This window comes from Medicago sativa, chromosome 7, assembly GCF_051527215.1.
Source record: "Medicago sativa cultivar Bolivia chromosome 7, Bolivia_mono, whole genome shotgun sequence".
NCBI lineage: Eukaryota > Viridiplantae > Streptophyta > Magnoliopsida > Fabales > Fabaceae > Medicago > Medicago sativa.
Window position 1 is genome coordinate 90942446 of NC_140755.1, and position 18513 is coordinate 90960958.

At 30.9% G+C, this 18513-nt stretch overlaps 2 protein-coding genes across 11 annotated transcripts in view; one reads left to right on the forward strand and one right to left on the reverse strand.

Annotated features, from left to right (window-relative positions):
• LOC146910141 (putative uridine kinase C227.14) overlaps positions 1–14089 on the reverse strand; it is a 45586-nt gene extending 31497 nt beyond the window's left edge. For 5 of the 10 annotated variants that reach the window (XR_015020553.1, XR_015020554.1, XR_015020552.1 and 2 more), the window contains exons 1-9: positions 14012–14089; positions 13792–13931; positions 13605–13657; positions 13439–13516; positions 12890–13082; positions 12423–12453; positions 12285–12343; positions 11938–12011; positions 11229–11315 (exon numbers count right to left, since the gene is read on the reverse strand). Coding sequence is in view for 6 of the 10 variants with exons in the window: in XM_085730419.1 (XP_085586545.1) it covers positions 11229–11315; positions 11938–12011; positions 12285–12343; positions 12423–12453; positions 12890–13082; positions 13439–13516; positions 13605–13657; positions 13792–13931; positions 14012–14045 (749 nt within the window). In the remaining 4 variants the exon portion in view is untranslated. Of the gene's footprint in view, positions 1–9631; positions 9968–10082; positions 10112–10217; positions 10280–11228; positions 11316–11937; positions 12012–12284; positions 12344–12422; positions 12454–12889; positions 13083–13438; positions 13517–13604; positions 13658–13791; positions 13932–14011 lie in introns of those variants that run through there. The other 5 variants (XR_015020555.1, XM_085730420.1, XM_085730424.1 and 2 more) reach the window with 3 other exon arrangements.
• Positions 2771–7852, forward strand: LOC146910146 (auxin-induced protein AUX28-like). The gene is made up of 5 exons (XM_085730425.1): positions 2771–3183; positions 4898–5124; positions 5608–5743; positions 7236–7297; positions 7487–7852. Exons 1-5 carry the CDS (start codon positions 2894–2896, stop codon positions 7522–7524), a joined length of 753 nt encoding a protein of 250 aa, XP_085586551.1. The 5' UTR covers positions 2771–2893; the 3' UTR covers positions 7525–7852.
• Positions 14090–18513: the final 4424 nt, after the last annotated feature.

Sequence of the window (18513 nt, forward strand, 5' to 3'; positions counted from 1 at the left end):
CTTTTTGAAGTGGTTATGCTAACCAATGATGGCGAGTTTTTAAAGTATTCATTACTATTAATAATATTAAAATAAACATATTCACAAAATATAATTACATGAAGTTATCTTCAACACAATGATTTCACAACATAATAATGCAACAAACCAAAATATAATATACCTAGTAATCACATTAGGTTGTTTTATATACCATATAATCTTTGAAAATCCAATTATGCACTTTTAAATGTATTGTTTTACTCAATAGGTTACCAGATTTATTACAAAATGAATTTCTCAAAGATTGTGTTTCTCAACTTGCATAAATGAGGATCACACTCATCCCACAAGTTAAATGCCATTCCTCCAAATACAAGATTTCAGTGTCTCAATATTCTAAAGCTAGCTCTAATTCCAACCGTGAATAGATTAGACTGTCTCTAACACAATCTTGGGTACAATATTCAGTTCCTATTCTTTTTTCCCCAATTGATTTACCTAAGATATTAAAAGATAAGTCATTTGAGGCAAATTATATTAGTGGACATGGCCACCATGTGTGTGCTCAATTTTGTGGAAACACAAGTCAAAACTATTTTATTCACTAACATACAGTAAAGTGTGTTTGTCAAATAATTGCACATCTATATATTTTATCAATAATATTGATATTTGAATTTTGAACACTCATTAATTCTAAATACTTATTCAACAAGTTTTTTCAATATGTATCTTCTTATCACCAACCTAACACATCTACACATTACTCTCTCCATTTCTTTTTCTCTCAAGATGTATAATGGAAGTATGAGTGTACAAAACACATTTTCCATGTACTTTTTCCCTACAATTTCTATTTTGAAAACCACCTTTCATGTCCCTTTCCCATATATATAAAATACATAAAACAAATGGTTCTTGCAAATATCAAAAGTTATTGTTTTAGTTCCTCTAAATTTTATTTTTAGCGATTGTAAATATATATATATATATATATATATATATATATATATATATATATATATATATTATTTTTTTTTCTTTTTTTCTTTTTGGTCTTTATTGTTTTATTTTAACCTTTCTGAAGTACTATATCTAAAATTAATGCGGCTAGTGATTGTATGAAGTTGTGTTGTTGGTACTCGATGAATTCTAAAACTCATTGGTCCTCAATTTTGAGAAGCAAATTTTTACTAATAACAAGCCAGGAGCTTCTTACATATGACCGGACATTAAAAAAGTTTTCTTGACAATTAGTCAATCTAGTATTTGGAAGGTTGGTGATGGTAAACATGAATATATACTCCTTTTTAGAGTGATAAGTAGATATGCTCTTGCACTGGTGATGTTATTTATGATAAAATTATGTTGGTAATCTCCAAACTGCTATGGTAGTGGATTTCATGGTTGGTAAACATACATATATCCATTTACATTTCTTCTAAAATAACGAGCTTAACCACATCTGGGAGGATTCATTCTCAATTCTCATGAGTTTCAAAGATTCTTATATGAACAAGTCTTCTAATACTCAACCTCTTTCCTAAGTATAGCTGATTTGATCTCCTGTTGTGTAACCTACTAAAACTTTGGTGTTGTGAAGAATTTTTCGTGATGTCATTGTAACATATGGAAATTTAATTAAGAGGAGGCTTTGTTTTGGTATCATTTTGTAGTTTATATAATCATGTCTATGGAACTATATTCATCAAGTCATCAGCTCTTCTTCGAGTGCTCTTTTGCTTTGAAGTGATGGAATTGGCTTTCCTCAACCATTAATTGCTTTTTGGAACCTTTCTTCTCCTTCTACTTTGTTGTCTATCTTGGATAGAAATTGGAGCTCCCAAGTCAAAAATCTTATCATTTGCTAATATAGTTTGACTTATTTAGGGATGTAGGAAAAAATTGAAATGTGATAAACAACTGCTTAATCATGTTAACTCCAAAATTTACTTGCATGTCAGCATTAATTAAACTCCAAAGGTACAATGAAATCATCTATACAAAACTTTGAAATTCTAAAGTTTTTTAAAGTGGCTTGTCATCCTCTTTAAAAGTTTAATTGAAATCTTTGAATGTCCATCAAACGTTTAAAAAAACAAAAGTATTAACAAATATCTTAAGACAATTGTGACATTTGTTAAAAATATCATTTAAGTATTTATATTTTAAAAGATATGTAGTCAATTTTCTAAAAATCTAAGATAATATTGTTTTCAATAAAAAAAAAAGTTATAACCCATTTGGGGTTGGCCTAGTGGTTCGTTTGGGACCTTGGAGTGATCTTCTCTCAAGGTCTCAGATTTAATTCCCTTTAGTGTCAATTTCAGTGGGCAAATCCATACAAAGTTTTGTTTTGACTTTAAATAGAACCCCTGCAAGTGGACAGTGGGATTGGTCCCCTCAGATTAGTCGATTGTTGGACCGGATACCGAGTTTAAAAAAAAAGAAGTTATTCTTGGTGCATTAACAAATGTCCTACCTTACCTTTAGAAAAATAGTAAAGGACCCTTGTGATTGAAATGATAAAACCCTAGGAGAGAGTGTAGTAAACAAAGTGATAAAAAGCAAGCCACATGGAGTGTCTACTTACATATCGTCCATTTAACAATCATAGTAAGATAACATCACCTTGTCGTCACCAAGCCCTACAAATCCAGCTCACACATTCCTCCACGTGTAATAACAAACCTATAATTCCTACTAATAATTAAAAAACTTTATTAAAAAGACAAAACGCACCATGCGTCCTTCTATTAATTCCCACCAAAAACTCCCCTTGCCCCTGTACTACACTATAGTTTCCCTTCCACCGCTATTATTATTTCCACATAGCAAACAAATCATTCACTTATATGCTTATAGAGAGAGAAAGAGTGATATATATAATTAAGAGAGTGAAAAACTCATCATGGAAGTTGTTGGTATGAAGAAGGAGAATATGGGATTTGAGGAAACTGAGCTGAGACTAGGAATTGGATTTCTTGGAAATAATGGATCAGCCACAGCTACTGAAGGAGCTGTAAGGAAGAGAGGATTTTCTGAGACTGAAACTGATGATGAAACAACTACTATGGATTTGATGCTTAATCTTTCCTCTAAGGAAGCTACTGCTGAGGTAGATCCAAGTGATAAAACCACCAAGACTTTGCAAAAAGAGAAGACCCTTTTGCCTGCAGATCCTGCCAAGCCTCCTGCAAAGTAAGTAATTTTTAATCAAATTTTTTTTTTTGGAGGTGTTTTATTCAAATATATAGTTAATAAGCAATATATACTCTATATGTCATTTACGAACCACTTATGTGGTAGAGTGACTTTACTAGCTCTTGTTACTTTGATAAGTAAAATAAATAAGTTTGTTGAAAATAAAAAATTCCAAGATATATAGGAGGAAACCAGAGAAAAAAAATCAAGATGTGCAAACTAGTTTAGAACTAGTTATATGCAAATTAGGTCTCCACATAGTTAACAACACAAACTAGTTCACTACTGTATCATATTCAAATTCAAATTTGGTATGTGCAAGTTATATTCTCTTAATATATTCACCACCATTTTTTTTATTTAAGAAAGATGGTATTTTTTTCTCAAGTTTCTTAAATTTCATACTAAAGCTTGTAAATATAGCTTATAGCACATGTACAAATTCATGGTGCTAAGCATGTATATCTATGTACGTGTGAGAGAAAGAGACATATAGATCAGAAGATGGACTCGTGAGAGATTATGAAGAAGAAAAACAAATTTTTGTCTAAAAAAAGAATTAAAATTTTTTAATTATATTCTTCTGAAATATGGTACGATTCTTGATTACATTGTGCAACATAAAAATGGAATGAGCATCTTTTCATGCTATAAATTTGTCCCACATGCCTAGTCGGTTATAGAGGCGAGAACAATTACCATTGAATTGTTTCAAGTTTGTGGTGATACATTATGTACTATGATGCAGTACACCATAGGAAAGTTTCTATTTAATTTCCTCATCAGTCATAGCATGATATCTTCTGCAGATTCTTTCAAAAGAAAAAAAATCATCTGCAGATACGTAACAGATAACGTAAAATATTGGCTGAGTTTTTCTTTTAATATAAAAATACTGGTTGAGTTAATATAGAAGTGAAACTTCACTAGTAAAATATAGCGATGTTATTTTATTTTTTTATTTTTCAAGTAATATAGCGACTCTATTTGTAAATTAAAAGATAATTAAAAAAATCGACTAGCTAATTAAGAATAAATAAATAGATCCGGTCAGAAAAATTATAAAAAAAAGATTTTTTTTTCACAGCTTTTATAAAATAAAGAATAACTACTACCAAAAAAATACATGTCTGCTTTTGTAAGAGCTTAGGCGTGTTTGTTTCAACTTATATTTATAGATTTTTGGGAATAAAATCATAAATATACATGCATATGTTTGTTACAAGTTTACTAAATTTTATTCCTGGATACTCCAAAAAATGTTATTGGGAATAGAAAAAAAATCAAAGAAAAGGGTGGGAATAAAGTTCCCATGGAGATGAGAATAAATTCATGTGTAATTACCTGTTATAATCTTTATTTTTTAGGTTCTTCGGAATATTATAATGTTAACCAAACATTTTTTTTTAAATAAGTTGAAATAAAATTTACATTTGTATATTTCAAGGAATGTTATTCCTAATAATAAATTTGGTAAATTCAAAACAAACACATTTTATTTTGGAGTAATGTTATATATATATATGGCTTTACACCCCAAACAAATTATATATTGAAGTTATATATATTTTTCCATAATTATTGTAAATATAATTGATTATAAGGTTATATATATAAACCATATGCTATGCACATGTGTATCGATCACAATGTTATACTCCATGAATATGTAGTCTTAAAATAAATGGAATTAATGTGTATGTATGTATAGGGCTCAAGTGGTGGGTTGGCCACCTGTCCGGTCGTACCGGAAGAACATGTTAGCAATGCAAAAGAGTGAAAGTGAGAAGAACAGCAGTTCCAATTTCAATGCAATTACATTTGTGAAAGTTAGTATGGATGGAGCTCCTTACCTCCGCAAAGTAGACTTGAAATTGTACACAAGTTACTCGCAGCTTTCTGATGCCTTAGGCAAAATGTTCAGCTCCTTCACCATTGGTACGTAATAAATTCATTAATTATTAACCTCAGTTTTACCTTTGTTTTTGTAGAGAACTAGACACGTAGACCGACAAATGAGATTGAAAATAATAAGTTCAATTAGTACATGTGTCTCAATTTTTTGTCATTAAAATTGTATTTGTATAGCATGAATTTAAATTAGAACTTCATGTTGTAACAAAAAAAAATAAAAATAGAAATAAATGATCGATCACATATATGTTGATATTCTTCAAAAAATATATAATATATATTGATAGAGTTATGATATTTGAAACTGTTTAGAACAATTTTACGGGACAACCAAAATATTGGTAAGGGAAGAATAAAGATCTCGAGGAGCATACTCTCAGGTCTCAAGTCAATACCACTCAAACAAAATATATACTATCAACATTAGTTGTCCCAAAAGGGTTTTTAATGTAATGTATCATTTCTCGTGTTGATATTGATCATTGATTAATTCTGTGTTTATGTAAGGCAACTGTGAATCTCAAGGAATGAAGGATTTCATGAATGAGAGTAAGTTGATGGATCTTTTGAACAATTCTGATTATGTCCCAACCTATGAAGACAAGGATGGTGACTGGATGCTTGTCGGTGACGTCCCATGGGAGTAAGTCTTTCTATGAATTCTCAATGTCAATGATTCATTTTATTTTATTTTCTAATGGAAGTCAACGGTTGAATTTTTTTTTTTCTAATGATTATAGTACATAACTACACACACATCATAAATTGTTAAATTGTGTAGTAACTAGTAATTGATCATTTTTCGATCAATTATCATAGTTTCTTGTTTAATTCTTTCTTTTTGTTATATTCTTATCTTATTTGATTCTTTAAAGGGCATATTTTTAAAATATCAAATTATAAAATTAATATATTTGCGGGAATTGGTTTTATTTTTTTATCATAGAATTCATTTTTATTTACTTGTAAGCAAAGATGGAGCTAGAAGGGACCAGCAGAGGTCATGGTCCCACTATATTTTTAATTTTTTGTATTAGTACTATGTTGTTTTATTTTTTTATCTCGATATTTATTTTTTGTGAACTATATATAATATTATATAATGAGCTTTTTTAGGTTTAATTATATTAATCATTAACGGGAATCTTTAACATTGAAATAAAAAGTGACGTTTTGTTTACAATTTAGAGAAGAACCCACATCCTTAATTAGATTTTTGAATCCTCAATGCAAATTCGTTTGAAAATTTCAACTCATTGACTACGTACTATTTTGATTGCGCACCCTCATACACTACCAAAGATTCACTGCTCACGATTTCATCGGAAAATATTCATCCTTCTACATCTGCATTTGTGATTTTTCATTTTTTTTTTTTTTTGCTATAAGTCATTCTATGGCAATCCTCAATATCCTTTAAATTTTCTATAACTTTAGATATATTTTATAATATTTTTATTTTTTTTTCTATGTTGTGCATTTGAATATTTATTTTTTCTTTATTGAATTATTATATTTTCAATTTGGTCTCCTTAAGTTTAATTTTTGACTTCGTACCGTCTTGTAAGGGGCGGTTTTAAAAAATTTCGAGAGGTACATAGACAAACCCTTGTATATGTGGTGTAGTAAATGATATATCTGGTAAAATTCTTTCAGTATTTGTCCATGTGCTTATGACACCTTATATTGTGCTAACTTTTTCGATATATATGTTTGCAGTTTAAAATAAAAGTTATATGTTTGGTGAAATCTTTCGGTATATTTGTCCATGTGCATAAGTTATGACACCTTACATTATTTATGATAATATTCCAATACATCAAAAAAATGATAATATGCTAACCTTTTTCATTGTAACTTTTATATGATTAGTCAAATCGGTATTAAAACTTGCACATTAATTAATGTAATTGGATCCCCTGCTCTGGTTAGGTCTTGTTATCGGAGTGGTGGTGCTCCTATATATTTTGCTGTTTTAAAAAAGTAATTGATCTAGTTAGTTATTATAAGTTTTTTTTACTAAATTATTACAAGGGTTTATGTTATTTTTATTGAAGAAGATTATAAGGGTTTAAGTTTAACTAGTTATAAAGCACAGGCTTAGCACTCTAACATGGACTCTTCATGTCAACCAGGATGTTTGTTGAATCATGCAAACGTTTGCGTATCATGAAAGGAAAGGAGGCTATTGGTATAGGTTAGTATCAAGTCTTCAATTTCATTACCATTTGCAAGAAGTAAATTTCATTAATTAGCCCTCATTTCATTTGTAATTAAACCTTCTATTTAGTCAAGTGTTTAAACACACATGATGAAATCTACTGATTAATCTGAACTTTATTCTTTAAAAAATACTAATTTGTTTGAGTTTATCTATATATTTCAGCACCAAGAGCCATGGAAAAATGCAAGAACAGGAGCTAGACTTGCTAGTCGCACTTGTTCACCACCTGCTCCATCTTTTGTCATATTTTGGTACCTGCTTGGCTTATAGTTACTAAAGCAAAGATAGTTAAGATGCAGAAGCCACGAATTAATGGACATAGCAGGGTGTTCAGTATAGTTGATTTGTGTAATGTTTTATGGTTTTTATTTTTTGATAAAATTGTTCTATGGTTTGTTATACATATATAATGTTTGAAACAAAATACAATGAGAGTCTTAAGCACTGATTACTGTAAACAGAAACAATAAACGACTCCAAATTATGTTGTTAGACTTGGCTTGCTTATATATTATCTATGATTTCCTATTTCTTATTAGTGTGTTTGCTTGTTTAATAATTAATACTAAGGACATGTTGTCTATAATTGTTTTCGTGTTGAAGTTCTCTCTAATTATCATTTTTCATCATGTCATTCCTTGATATGAAATCAGTTTTTTGGTATAATATTAAAAATATTTTATATTTTTCGGTTGTTTTTTAGATCAAGAACTGAATAAATAGCTGGAAATGTTCCCTGAATATGGTGGATGGGTTGGGAAACAATAACATGTGCTAGTTCATGGAGCATTTATGCATGCCCATAATTGTACCATATTCCATCCAAGATATTGCTGTCTAATTTTACCCAAACACTTATAAATAAGGGTGTGTTTTGTCAAACTTCATAAACGTCAATACGCGTTAAAGGTCCCATTTATTTTATGGACCTGTCTCACATTATTAGAGAATAATATTAATTGCTGATAAAAAATGTCTAGAGATAATTAAAATATCAGTCCTTAATATTCTCATTTGAGATGATGAATCAAATCCTTATTTTATAATAGTTGCACTTACAATTTTGGTGATAGCTAGATTGGAGGTTTAGAGAAATTATGATTATGATGTTTTACTGTGTCATAACTTTATTTTGTTTAGAAAATGATGTTTTATTGTCATAATTGCCAGTTTTCTTTAATAATATTTTAGTTGATTAAGTGATCTGATTAATATGTATTCTTGAATTGTTTGGTGAAGCATGGCATTTTCGCACGTAGGTTTATGTCTCTTCTTAACTAAGGAATCTTACATTTGGGATCTCATGTGTCTTTCATATGCGGGTGCTGGACAGATATTAGAGTACTCGTAGTCGTACTCATACCCAATAAATTTACAGATATTATTGACAGCTCAACTATGTCGGCACCCAATAAAAACAACAATCATGCGATTTAGGGGTAATTAGTTGTCCACGATTAATAACGTGGATAATCACCCCACCCGTTGTGGATAATTATTTGCAAGTATTCAACGAGTTTACACGTTACTAGAACTGGGATATGATAACACCATATTATCTAGTGATTTTAGTGCCCATCAAACATTGAATCAAATAAAATCTTATCACACTCTTATCCAACTTTCATTTTTATTTATGAGCAAGAATCGAACTCGATATCCCAAATTTTACAACCCTCACACTTACTGTGCACCAAGCACTTGTGCTAGATCATCAAACTCTCATCTTGTTTACCAATATCCTATCCCAATTTTTTATCTATTCATAAATCAAGAATGGATGGCTCTAATGTCTAGCTGAAACTTCATTGCTTCGCATTTTTTCCAACGGAATAAATGTGATAGCCTCTTATGATCCAAGGGCTGCAATTTTCTTCCCAGCAGAGTTATGATTCAAGGGCTGCAATTTTCTTCCCAGCAGAGCAAGACAGATACCAAAGGAGACAGGATGGTGTTTATGCCAGGATAGCTTTTCAAAGACCCAGATTCCAAACAACCTTCCACTATTTTCCACTATAATCCAAATTAAAAAGATTATTTGACTGCATTTTCCTCTTCTCAATTTTCCCTTGATCAAACAATATGTGATAGATATTTATAAATTATTAGTAAAATATTCTTCTATCGATGATTAATGAAAAACGCCTGAAGGAGAAAACGAAGAAAATACAAAATTCAATCCACCTAACCTGAAAATTATGCAAAAAGTATTCAGTACCTCTAAACTTAAAATCGAACATGTGATGACAACATTGCCACCACAAGACACAAAAGAAACAATGTAGTAAGACATTGATCAAGATGAAATGAGAGAGAACAAGTAGTTGACTAGCTGCAAAGCACATTTTATGTTAACATGTTCGCACTTTGCACTCACAATTCAAAGTAGCATTCATATGGTGCTTGGACTCATTGCCAAAATTATTTGCATACTTAAAAGCTGCATAACAATTTTAGGATGTGAACTAATCACAACCTTTATTACAGACATCTTTATAAAGTTATAATACTTGCTTCTAATGCACATTTAGGCTTGACTTAGCACAAACGGATTCCTCAGAAATCAACCGACTTGATTATTATATCAGCATTTTTCTTGGACTTCATTATAAGTTCTGCATTGAGTCTGTCGTTGTTCTCTATCTGCAATATGAAAGTGTTGCATGTAAGCAAATGACCCATAATAAAAAAAAACGATAGATCAAATATCAAGCCAACATTCAACTAAACATCACAAGTTCTAAGGTGTGAAGTTTACCCGCTGCTTAGCAATGTCTGGAGGCTTGCCTATAGATGGAAAGGGAAAAGAAAAATTCATGTTAATTTAAAATGAATTCCCTATGCAGAGGAAGTTGAAATATAATAATTTTGCAGAAAAGTGCATGGTAAATACCAGTAGACATATGTCTCTTCAAAACTCGCTGCATTGCTTTATCGATATCAATATCAATAAACCTTGAAAAGAATAGGAACAAACAAATTAGGTAAACCAGTATCCTGGATAAATCTGATGCTGAAAAAACATATATTGGCCTTAGGCTAGGTTGCATATTTCTCGATAGATGTAAATATATTGAAACTGTGAACGCAAGTGCCCTTAAGAGAAATCAACAGCCCAACTAAATATGATAGGTTGTTTGGGTTGTCTCTTCTGGTCAGAAACATGGTGCAAGGTATGCCCTGTTTAAAGTGTCTCTTGCTGACAAGAGGCATAGACAACATAAGCCATATTGTCCAGGAGACCAGGAATAGAAATGTACTCTGAGAATTAGTTAACTTTTTCAACAAATAGTGCACTAGAAAGTCTACTTATTAATGTCAAAACAACTTTACTACATTATGTCAGAACACAAATAATTCCAAACAAATAAGTAGGGGCCTAATGTATGAACATCAATTAGGTAACAACTAATACATACTATAGACTAAGAAAAAAGCAAACAAAAGTGTAAGATATTATTGCATTGACATGTTCTTCTAGCTGAATCCTGAATAAACTCTCATGGATAAATATTATTTTACAAGTTAAACCAGGGAGGATTTATAGGAAAAAATGAGATACAATACAAGCCTCTATAAATCAATGCCTTTATTTCATCCATGGAACCTTTATCTACTTGGGCTCTAAAAACAAAATATAAGATTTTTCTGTATGCAGAAAAAACTATGTAAGATTGCTAAAGACAACAATAATGATATATTCCCAGCATGAAACAGGCAAAAGCTAATAATCATCTGAATGCGGTTCAGAAAACACAAGTCCATAAGTATAATTTTCAAGGCAGAATTTTCAAAAGAGTAGTCGGCTCACATCCGAATTTTCAATAGAGAGTTCAAAGACAACTTTTAAAACTTTCAAGGCCAATGGAAAAATATAAGAAACGTGTCTCAGTAAAACCAATACCATTTCTCATCAAACAAAGATGAAATCTCCTTCCATTCCCCATCTTCCAAGAGCAAATAGTTGCCTTCTACAATAATGATTTTGTGCCTACATAAAGGAAGAAAGGAAATGAAATAAGCTGAATATACATGTTGCAAGTAGCAACTAATTGGAAAATTAATTACTTTGATTTTGAAAAAAGATGGCTCGCTGGAGATAAACACTGAAACAATGATACAAATGTTGCAGCTAATATTAAAATAAATACAAGATATTACTGAATGATTTTTGAAAACTTCTCATTAATAGATGGAACAACAAAATTAATGACTGCTACGGGATAAATCTATCAGAGTTGTTAAGTGTATGAAATTACATTGAAAAAGAAAAAAGTGGAAAGTTGATTTATAATTGGTACAATCACTAGAAAGTCCTCGAACGTGTGTATTTTCAATCAGAGCACCTGGACTTTCTGCTCACATCTAATATTAGAGTAGGTTGGCCTTGCAAAGGTTTTAAGATAACAGATTTCATTACAAATTCAAATTTTGACATAATTTTAATGGTAAAAATCTGGAGAAAAATACTGACCCCTTCATGATGGCCATTTCTTCTTTTTGAGTGTTACCTTTAAATTTATCATTTAATTTTATTTAATATATATCATATTTTGCAACAAAAGTTAATAAAATGCTGACAAATGGGCCCATCGTATTGTTAAGATACTCACTGAAGGTTCACAAAGATATCATCTTCCACTGGATCTCCAACACCATGGTCAAATGATGGTGCATAAACTGATCCCTGAAGAATTATGTTTCACCAAAATGCAATAAAACAAAGCAGATTAGAACTATGTCAATGCATAGATGCTTACAGTTATTATGTGCATCCTAGATTTACCATAGAATTGGCCCTTAGAGATAAATCACATTATTTTAGAGGGGAAAGTGTCATGGTCAAATAAACAATTCTAAAGTTTTCAACCTACAGGAAATAATAATAATAATGATAATAATAATAATTATAATTACACCAACAACAATGATAATACCATTACAAACTCGTAAGCCTTACATGAACTCTCAGATTCTTGAGACAGGTAAGCAGTCGCGTGGGATTGAATGTCCATGGAGCTGATATACCAATCCAAAGATTAATGCTTTTCTAAGAATGGTGTTTGAAATTGATGGGTTATATGAAGAGGTACCTCACCTCCTCTTCTGGCATGTGCTTCCTCAGGATTCTATTATCAAAAAAATCACTTAAGATGTCAGCATTATGATTTCTCATGATGATAAATATCGATTCTTGTTCATTAGTATTTATTTATAGTGTACTTCAAGTAGCTAACACAACAAATATTTTTTGTATGGAAGAGAGGTATAACTTCTATCAAGTATTAACAAAACTTCTCAATAATAGTCTGAACTGAATGTAACATCAATTTAGTCTACAGGGAAAGAAATCAATAAACAAAACTTCATAACATGTTCCTATCCCAACTCTGTTGCTTTATCACATGGAAAATGACAGTGTAGCAATCAATTATTTCACTTTGAGCAACACATGATTTGATTACTTCAACTTATCAACTCTAGGTCATTTATATGAACAATGAAATGTACTGGGAATAATGTTAAATGAATAACTAAAGTTGTATGCAACAGAAGGACACTGACCTCCATAGCATCTAGTTCAGAACGATAAAGATGAAAACCATCCATGGGAATCACAATAGCGACATCAGGAGGTTGAACCTGAGAGTCAAAGGATGAAGCTTTCTCTGGCCAAAGCTTGTTTATGCGTTTGGCTACTTCATGCGCAATGGTGCTTTTTCCAGCACCAGGTGGACCAGCCAGGCCAACAAAAAATCTGACAAGCAACATAGATACTAGGAAGATTAAACTAATATTAAGGAATAGCCTGTGTTGTCGCTATAGCGTTATAACGCGGTGGTGGATGTTGAACAAATCGATATTGCTGTGTAGTACGCTATTCAGTATATAATGTTGTCATCTGTCAAATATCAACTATAGCGGCTCTATTGCACTATTGTGTAGCGGAATTTGAACAAACTGTTTGTTTATGCTATTAGCAATTGACATCACTGATAATATTCAACAGCACACAAAAGGATGGTACATACATTTAACATTTGACATCAATATTCAATACTCATAACCAATTTTACTAGCTTAGCTTTCATAACTCCAAAAGTAAGAACTTACTTATAATTAGGATTTAACGACACTGACGCTGGAGGCAGAATTCGTCTAACCAATGTATCATATATCTCATCAACACCACTGCAAAGCAATAAAATTAATGTTACAACAAAACGCGAAACAATTAGTAAATAAAAACAAGTAAAAAAAAAAAAAAAAAAGAGTTTACCTTCCCTCTACAACTTGAACATGATCCTTTTCAGCAGATAAAACCTGTGACCGCGAAAAAATGGTACGAAATACGAAAACAGAATTAACATCACCTTCACCGCATTTAGAATCTCAAACATGCAAATGAATTATTGTATGTAACTTTTTGATATAATATGAATTTGATATGAATCAATTTCCGATACCTTGAAGAGATTATTACTCTTGTTAGTGAGAAAGCATGTTGAAGAAAATGATAATTGCACGAATTTTTTACGCTGTGCGATGGAGAGTGAACCCGGATTTCGATCGCGAGTGTTTGATTTTGTTATCGGCAACGAATGAACTGCGACGAGGGAAGTTATCGATTAAGAAATCAAATAAAAAATTCAAAATGGTTCATACAATTTAAGAGAAGTGCTATACATTTTGCCGTCGTTGATGAGAAGGTTACTTCCATTTGCTCAATCAAATTTTGAAGCTTCCTTCAACAATGGTGAAACTGAACATTTTAACAAACATGCAGAAGATTAAAAATCTGTTGTCATTAGATTAGATTAAATTATATAAGAACGTTAAAAATGGAAGAATGAACAATAAGGTCGTTGTAGTATAGTGGTAAGTATTCCCGCCTGTCACGCGGGTGACCCGTGTTCGATCCCCGGCAACGGCGAATTTTTTTTATAATTTTACCGCTTTATCTTAAAACTAACTTCAAAAACGCGTATCTTTGGTAATGGGCAAAGATAATTTGGTGTCTCATGACAGCATTCATTAATTTGGGTCTTATTCTTATTTTTCTCCTGTGATGCTTTTTTATTTTTTATAAGCAACAATCACTTCTAGATAAAAAAAGAAAATAAAACAAGTGATAATCTTTTGTTGTAGCTAAAGATATAGTAAAGGTCAAAGTAAGACAAACTAAATTATTTGAGTTTTATACGGTTATTAAAGAAATGATTAATAATATTGATTTTAACGGTAAAATGTGCATTATTTACTAAAACATCCTTATTAATTATGGTTAGTGGAATAGTTATAAATGATTGAAATGCAATAAATAAGGGTATGTTAGTGAAAAAAGAAAGTAATAAATGTATTGATATTGTAAAAGAGACAAATAATTTGAGACAATTTTTTTTTAGGAAAGGATGACACTTATTGTGAGACGGATGAAGTAATTTTTAATGGAAGAAGTCTTTAATTTACAAGGCATTACCCACATGTGTAGGCATAATCAGCCTTTTTTGTAGCAGAGTAACCATAAGCTCACTTGGCAACCCTTAAATGAGAAGACAAACTCACAAAAATCACACTAATGTGTGTATAACAACGTGTTTACAAATAGGTCATAAAAGCAAAAACAACAAACATACCATGAAATATTTCCAAAATGCATGATTAAGACAAAATATTGTTCTCCTATCAACCAACGACAAACTTTCATGTGGATTGCGGCTCATGATCATCTCTTAACCAATATTTGTATAAGCGAATGAAATGTGGGAGTTTCTCCTATTTGTTCTAATTTTAGGAATGGGGATGACACACTCATCCACACTTTTAGGGATTTTGTCTATGCAACCCGCACCTGATTTAGGCTAGTTAGTTTTAAACAAATTACTAATTTCTTTTCTCTTTCTAATCGTAGGGATTAGATCTTCAACCACATGAATAACAAAGACTTTGGAGAACAAGATGGGAGTTGGCAATCTACTTTCATAGTCGCGTGTTGGCATATTTGGACTTGGAGAAACAAATGCATCTTAGAAAAGGGCTTTCAACACCCCAATAATCCATCCCAGGTGATTCTTATGATGGCTAGATTGATTGATAGATGTGAGCAGCCTCTTTTAATGGGAAGACATAGGCAGCTGAAGACTTTACACTGGCTGAAAGTATTCTCAAAGAGAGTTTAATTATCATGGAGCTTACAAGGATTCTATGAGATTTGCGTGTTGTAGTGATCTTTTTCGAGACTCAAATGGTAGTTGGTTATAGGGTTATACTCAAAGAATTGGATGCCCTTCTTGCTGAAATATGGGGTATGTACGCATGAATGCAAATGACAAATAAGGAATGTTTTACTCACCTCATAGTTGATAGTGACTCCAAGTTTCTAATCGTTATGATAACAAGGAGTTATAAGCTTAACTAACACACCTCTATCTTGGTCCTCCGTATTCAGAATCTCACTATCTTACATGGCAATGTTGCTTTTAAGCACGCGTGGCGCGAGTGACACAATTGTGTTGATTGGTTGGCTAATTTTAATTTCAATCAGAGTTCCTGTGATTTAAGAATTTTGTAGTCTTCTCATAGGGAGCTCTAAAATCTCTTTTTTGATGATATATCTGGAACATGCATGTCTAAGGAATGTTATTGTAGCTTTGTAGTTTGTTTGTTTTCTTCTTGGGAGTTACCCTCTTTGATCACAAAAAAAAAAAGACAAAATATTATCGTAGAAAACTTAATAACAATAAACTCAAACATCATAATCATGTTATAAACAAAACATTCAATTCAAACTAATTGAGAATGAATCTTCATACACAAAAAAAAATATTCATTCAACAACTTATTCACATATATATACTTAATGATTATTTGAACAGATAACAAATAGTTCTGGAATCAATATTTTTATGAAGGAAACAAATTTATGTTTATAAAGAAAGCAATCACTTCTAGAATTCATATTTTCCAAAACAAACTAGGTAGAGTTCAAATTAGACGTGATACGCTCATGTGCGGTGAGACATAAACGAGGTCCCTTGTCCTGCTATGAGCGGTGAGGATTATGGGTTTATGGGTCATTTTGTATTAGCAGGGCCACCCCATTTTTTTAAATTTTATTTAAATAAGTAAGTATATTTTACTTTTAACTATCCCAATAATATATACTCACTCCGGTCACATTTATAAGCAAAAAATGACTTTTTAGGTGCGTTGAATAATTAATGTATCCGGTCACATTTATATGTAAGATACATTAATTATTAAATGTACCTAAAAAGTTGTTTTTTACTTATAAATGTGACTATATGGAGTATTTATTAAAGGATCTTGTTAACGAGTGCCTCCGGGGCACTCTTTAAGCATTCTAAAAGGAGAAATTATTCTATAAAAAAAAAAAGTCAAATGTTTCAATTTCCAATGCATTAATTACAAAAAAAATTCAAAAAAAGTTACTCCCTCCGTCGCTCAATAGATGACCTAGTTGACTCCGACACACGTACCAATGCATATGTTTTATCTTTGATATCTTCAATTCTCTACTAAAAAAAATTATGAAAATTTAATATTTAAAAAGTATTCATTGAGACGAATCCAACAACATCTTACATGATATTATTTATCTTTGTGAATTAGTAGAAAAATATAGTCAAAGTATGTCAAGTCAATAATGTATATTGTCAACTAGGTCATCTATTGAGGGACGAAGGGAGTACTTCTTTAAGGTCTTAAAGAGTGCCCCGGAGGCACTCGTTAACATTTCCCTTTATTAAATTGTGTTGTAATTTTGGTTGGATTAGTTGAAACAACGTGTATTCAAATAACCTATGTTATGTAAATTTGCCTTAATTGATGTTACAAAAAACGCAGTACTCCGTCCGTTTTAAAACGAATGTCGTTTAAAGTTCTTACACACATATTAAGAAATACATTAATTAAAATAAAGAGAGATGTTATTTTACCAAATTATCTTAATCGACTATTGGTTTGTTTTTCATTAAAGAAAAAAAAATATTTTAGAGTTTAGAGTAGTTTATATAATTGGAGGGTATAATTGAAAAGAAAAAATTATTATTTTATTGGAAACTGAAATTGATATTCATTTTGAAACAATTTTTCTTGTTAAAACGATACTCATTTTAAAACGGAGAGTATAAAATTATGGGTCTTGTTAACGAAAGCATTCTAAAATAAGAAATTGTTCTTTAAAAAAGTTAAATATATCAATTTCCAATGCATTGAATACACACATTTTCATAAATAGTTACTATTTATGGTCCTTAACTAGTGGCACTGGTTAACATTTCCCTACGTGACTTATCGTCAACTCAAAGAAAGACATAACTTGACTAGGTAGTTACATGATGCATGTGATCATAAATGTGGGATAATTGTAGCGTAAATTTTTAAGTGGATAATAGGATAATGTGTGGATAATAATATATCTGTGACATGTTTATTTTTATTACTTTTGAAAAAATGTTTATCTTTTCTTAAACTATTTCGGTGTGTGTTTCTCTTTTCACAATCGACAAAGACTCGAATAAAACAGTCCACTACTCCACGTGAATCATGCGTCAATTATTATATTATATTATATTATTTATTACAACCTCACGATACGTGGGGGCGTGTTTCTGAATCTGATGTATGTGGCTGTGCTACTGTATGTTAGTAGTCAATAGTACTCGGTCATTTGAATTCATATTCATTTCTAGGACAGAAGTGTTTTCATTTAAATTAATTTTAGGCTTGTTTGTGTTTTTATTTTTTTATCTTTTATCACTCACTTAGTTGTGAATACAGTATTCACGAGGTTAATTCTAATATGTACCCGGATTTGTAACTTTTACGATCATTTATTTATATTTTCATCATAAACACAATGATATGAATGAAGTTTGGTTCAATAATGTAAATCATGTCATTATTTCAAAAAAAAAAAATGTAAATCATGTCATATTTGGATATTAATTTATTTAAAAATTAAATCAAATTATGAATGAGTTTGTCTACATGATACTGATGTCCGATATTCAATCTAACTTCAAAGTGGGGTTGACCCAAAGATTAGGTTACCAAGACAATCATCTTAAACCAAACATTTTTAGAAAAATTAATTGATAAAGAGGCTTCATATTCTACTTTCAATAAAAATCTACTTGATAAAAAAAACCTCATATTCTATTAAA